Genomic DNA, 5,604 nt, shown 5'->3' with positions numbered 1-5,604 from the left:
AGCGTGTTTCCCTGTGTGAATCGAGGCTGAAGGGGCTGCAATGTGAGTGACGTGCGGTTTCAGTCATGCGTAGCAGTGCAATTGTGGTGAGGGTGGGAGTGTTAAGTAGTCTTGACTTCCAGCAGCGGCTTGATGCTCTTTTAATGACATCTTTGTGGCAAATATATTAGATTCAGATGCACTTCAGAAATAATTGCCAGTTAATTAACCTTATTCTATGGAACGATGGTTTTTGCTGCAGGGGATCCTGCCAGAGGATTCCAGCTCCCTTTCCTGTAAATCTTTTGTCTATTGTTTTGTTACATCTCTTTCTTCCAAATATACAAAGATTTCAGATCCTTCCCCTTCACACAAGGCTCACAAATATTCAGCCAGTCAAGCAGACTTAGGTACACAGGCAGAATTACTTTTTTAAAGATTACTTTTGGCCAAAGATAGAAGAAAATGCTAAATTTAGAACCTCAGTCTACAAACAAGTTTCCACATGTTTAGCTTTATGTATAAGCTTGGTCTCACAATGTCATTTGGAGTATTCCTGTGGATAAAGCTGTGAGTGGGTACAAGTAATTATAGGAATGGGTCTCGAGTCTGCATTAAAATCAAAAGTAGGATGGACACATTTAGTACTAATAAAGGTTTGTTTTCTTACCCGTATCAAGAAGAATTCCCAGTGCTGCAGAAATCTGTGTAGAACAGCATTGTTCATGTCATTAAAAAGCAACAGGCGAGTTTCTCTGCTTTAAAACATGATGTCACTTTTTCAGCATTGCAGCAGAAGCGTATGCTTATTTAATGACATTCAAGGTTGCAGTCATGCACCTTGATGAGCATAGGCAGACCCTGTCCTTGCCCAGAGCGCCGCTGAAATCAGCAAGGCTTCGGGTGTGCTCAGAGACTGCCAGCGTGTATCGCATTGCAGGACTGGCAATTTAGGAGTCCTTTCTGTCTTCTTATATCCATAAGTGAGTCCTTCTGTGACTAACAAGAGTGAGTCTGTGTGTGGGTGCGATAGGGCAGAATGTGATCTCAACGAGAGAATAAAACAACTTTCCTACAGATACGAGATAGAAAAGCTGCCGCTTTCCTTGTTTGTACAATGACTAGTCACCTCTTGCAGTTAAAAATGTGCCCTGTTCCTAATTTAAATGCCTGGCTTCAGCTCATAGTCACTAATCATTGCCATTCTGGTTTCTTTTTTTCCTGCCTGTTTGGGCTGGAACACAGACCTGGTGTAAAACATTTTTTTCTTGGTGAAAATACTTGTGCCAGATTCCGTCTGGATGTTCCTGTGGTTCTGTCACTGAGCCTCTGCCCTAACCTTGAGTGAGGCAATTAACTACTTGGTCTGCAAAAAGTGAATAGTAAGATTTACCAAAGGAGGCAGCTGGCTGTGCTAAATGAATATTTATCCAGCATTTTGCAGCCCTCCGAAGGAAAGCGCTACCAAAGCTTGTGTGCGGCTTCATGAGTGTCTGCTCACAGAGACCAATAGCTTTATGCAGCACTTGCAAGATGAAATACTGCACCAACGGAGTTTTTGTTGGCTGTATTGATCAAGCTTATTTTTTCCTTTGTTTTATTTATGCTTCTTACCTTCAGCAAATCCTCTCAGAAATTACCACGCTGTATTCTCATACAGCCAAAATCTCCCCAAGAATGCAGGATTTTGGTCACTGAACCTCATCATCCGTGCACCAATAAATGAATGATATGATTCAGTGACTGCCAGATCCACAGCTCCCTCTCATGTTAAACTCCCATATTTCTCATTCCTCCCTCTCTCTCTCTCCTTCCCTTTGTATATTTATTGTTACTCATTGCTTCTCTGTCCCTAACGCTAGGGATCATACACACTTGGCATTTCAGGTGCCAAGCTGTACTACCGCCTTCCTGTTCTTACTACTGTTTTCTCTGTGGAAAAGGAAGAAGCATGATCACTCTGCTGGGCTGCTGGATAAAAGATGAACAACGTGATTGAACACCGTGCCGTGGGGAGCAGGGAGCATAGGGCAGCCCCAGCGCAGTGCTCTCGTAGGCGCTCAGAAACCGCACACAATGGGAAGCAATTACAGGATCGCTGTCAGAAGCCATCACGTCGTTTAGTTTACTGATCACAAGTGAGAGATGTTTAGGGAGATTTTTTTTCTGCCTTGTTTTGACGATAACGGAGGCTGGGGCTGGACAGGAAAGTCGTGATTTTTGGCAAGGCTTGCATGAGGTGATATGGAAAAAAAGAAGGGTCTCGGCAGAGCCAGCTTGCTGCACTTGCTCCGCTCCTGTGGCAGACCCTTACAGAAAGGGACAGTGGAGGGGGTGGCATTGCAAGCCCTCACGCAGCTCCACCCCGAGCTCTCCCCAGCTGCCTCTACCAGCTTCAGCCTGATGCTTCCCACAGGCACAGATGCCCTAATGCTCCTGGCTCCTCTACAGGCCACCGCTTCCAGGCAGGCTGGAAAGGCAAAGAAATAGAGATGGAGCAGTAGAGAGGACAGGCGTTAAGGAAAGAAAGAGAGCTGGAGACAGAGAGAAGGAGACAGCAGCTTCCTTCCCCCGGCACCCTCCAGAGAGCTGGAGAGCTGCTGCCAGGGGAAGGGGGAGTGGTGAGGGAGTGCTGATCCCCCCGAGAGAGAGCCAAATATAACTGCAAAACAGTTTGTACAGAGCTTTAGGCCAGTTGGGCTTTTGAGGGAGGGAAATGGGGTTGTTTCAGTTGTGCCAAAGCATATGATTTTATTGAATTCTATGATACTCTAAACAAAGTCTCGTCTCCTCGAGTCCTGGGATTATGTGAACTTTTTTTATAAAAACAACTTTATTATAGAATTATATTTCTAGATGTCATGGCTGCAAGGAGAAGCTTCAAAACATGACTCGTAAGAGCTTGAAATACCAGAAGGCAAAATTAAAGAGATTTCGAATTATTAGAAGAAGCAAACTGGTAATGTTGGAGTCTTATTCATCTTAAACGCTGGCTTTTGGCAACATTTTGTCTCACCAGTTTTTAACTCCACCTGTCGCCAACACAGACATTTGCCTTTCTGTGGGCATGATATCTCCACAACACTTCCACCCCAAAAGCTGGGACTGTAGGAAGGCTCTTTGTCCAAACGAAGATTGACCAAGAAACGGGTAGGTATGTCAACACTTTTGCATATAATCTGACGTGAAGCTACAGCGTGTGTGTGCTCAGTTGTGTCCCCAAGAGGGGAGACAATTTGGAGGAGTGGATACAGCCCACTCGCCATCATGTGCCTCTGCTTACCGTCCTCAAACTGCACAAGGGTTGGGAAATGTGATACTTGGGTATTCGGGTGACAGGCTCATTAAAAGGGGATGAGAAGGAAGCTTTACCTAAGCATTGGCACGCGGGATGGGATTTTGAATTTTATTTTTGTTGCAGTGCCAGTTGCAATGAGATCCTTTCTAATGGTGGGCTGTCGGTTACTGACACCTACTGTCAGCAGTGCCCTGAGAGCTCTCGTCTCCCAGTATTTGATTATGTTTTGAAAATGCGTACTATGCTAGACACCCAAGCAATGGTCACACACAGATGAATAGAGGTAAAGACTCATCAAAGGAATAAACAGATCTGCTGCCCCGGGTGTGGAAATACTGATGTTTATTTTCATATAGGTTTGTATCCTATATTCCTCTGTGTTCCCCATCCACACCTCCTATAGCCATATCCCTTTCACAATGAGAGTCCACTTCTAATATGGCACGTTAAGCTCCTTCTCAAGTTTTCCTACTGATTAGGTAAGAGACACTTGACGGTGTGTGTGATTTGAAACTTAGGCCAAGCAAAACAAGCGACCATTAGCTCCCCCTGAAGTATGTATCTCAAGAAGGGCAGTTCTTGAGGTCTCTTTCCTCCATTCAAGCCACCGATTGTCACTAAACTTGCCGGCCGGCCACGCAGGAGCACGGGAGCCGTGCTCTCGTAGCAAACCAAGCTAAAAAAGCCATCCCTCCACAAAGAAGGAAATCCAGACCATTTTTATTATATAGTTTGGTTATTTTGAACGTCATAACTTTATTGAGACACCAGTAGTTACCACCTTCACTTTGTTAACCACAAATATATAGGACATTGTAAACACAGGTGCCGAGGTGGCGGGGTTTGCTTTAGTTGGATTTCGGAACGGACAAGGGCGAGGGCCGGAGGGGGAAGAGGGGTGAAGGGACACTCGGGCTTAGACAAGACCACTCAGGGGATCCTGTATGCGGCAGGCCATCCATGAGTCATCGTATATACGTATATATGTATAGCTTTATATTATACATCTTTTTAAATATATATATATAATATATATACTATACACAGGCAGTAATGCGGCAGGGGAAGGGGCAGGGCAGCCCAGGTGGTGTTACAGATGCCACGCAGGCAGCAGGGAGTTGTCTGGATGGATGGTTTGGACTTGCTGCATGAGGTGGCCTCGCTGGGCTCCCTGCCTTGTACCTGCTCTGGGGACCGGAGCCGAGACTCCTGTGGGAACCACCCCGCAACGCTGCCTTCCCAGGTCCTCCCAAGTGCTTGTGAGGGTGCAGGGACAAAGACGCCTCCTCCCCCGAGGGAACTGCCAGGAATAACGCGGAGGGGAAGGGTGTGTGATGAGGTGATGAACAGTGTGGTGGGGACGTGGGTGAGCCGGGGATGGGGACACGTCAAGAGACTGAAGCCACAGGTAGAACTGGGACAAAGTTTCATCATCCCTTTGCCCTTCACAGCCCCTACTTCCACAAAACAGTCCCTTAACTGGGTGCTTCATAAGATAAGAAAACATCAAGGGGCTGTTGCTCCCAACAGGGGATGCGTAATCCTCTGTAATCCAGACAAATGGCAGAGGGGGAAGAAAGCCGCCTTATCGTTTTGCTTATACAGCATTCCCTCTGATCTCCTTATCCCTAGAGTGGGGCTGATCTCACCCACGTTTAGGATCTAAAAGGGACATGTTCCAGCCAGCTGCTCAGGTCTTGCCTACGATCACCAGAAATAGGCAGCACCTTATCAGAAGTGCCTAAGATAAGATAACCAGCCCTTTGGGTAGGTCTGTATCTCTCATCAGCTGCAGAACTAGCCAAATGCCACTGGAAATTGCATTTTAAAGAGCTACATGCAGACAAGGAGAGTCCCACCCCCAGGTCTGTCACCACCAACCCTCCGCTGCAAAGGCTAAAAGCAAGTCAGCCCAAGGAGAGTATGCCTTCTCCCATGAGCAAAAGCAAGAAGTTGCCCAAGTATCTGCTGTTATAGTGTCCCCTGCCACACCAATGCCTTTCCTATGACACAAAGGAAGGAGGAAAGGGACAGAGAGATGGGCAGTAACCTAGGATGAAGCCACCTGGCTCATCCCTCACTGAAGTGCCGGCTCTGAGGGGGAGGCTCATTCCTACCTGCAGCCTACCAGAGCCCATCAGCTGGTTACATGAGGGAAGCAAGCCCAAGAGGATAAAGAAAAGCTTGCTCATTAGTCAGCCCCAAATGGTGTTCAGCCATCTACATAACTCTCATGGGAGAAGGGGCATGTAAGACGCTTCTGTGCTATACCCCAAAACAGAGCCCCAGGTAGAACCCCCCCACGTATGGTCCGTACCTCTCCTCAT

At 46.8% G+C, this 5,604-nt stretch overlaps 1 protein-coding gene across 1 annotated transcript in view; it reads right to left on the bottom strand.

Moving 5' to 3' along the window:
• TAB1 (TGF-beta activated kinase 1/MAP3K7 binding protein 1) overlaps window positions 1-5,604 on the bottom strand; it is a 15,929-nt gene extending 10,325 nt beyond the window's left edge. Inside the window, exon 1 of the mRNA XM_009322555.1 lies at window positions 5,595-5,604. Within this exon, the coding sequence (XP_009320830.1) occupies window positions 5,595-5,604 (10 nt within the window). The remainder of the gene's footprint in view (window positions 1-5,594) is intronic.

This window comes from Pygoscelis adeliae, unplaced genomic scaffold (assembly GCF_000699105.1).
Source record: "Pygoscelis adeliae isolate BGI_AS28 unplaced genomic scaffold, ASM69910v1 Scaffold60, whole genome shotgun sequence".
NCBI lineage: Eukaryota > Metazoa > Chordata > Aves > Sphenisciformes > Spheniscidae > Pygoscelis > Pygoscelis adeliae.
The sequence above is the reverse complement of the archived record's forward strand: the minus strand, read 5'-3'. Positions and strand labels throughout refer to the sequence as shown.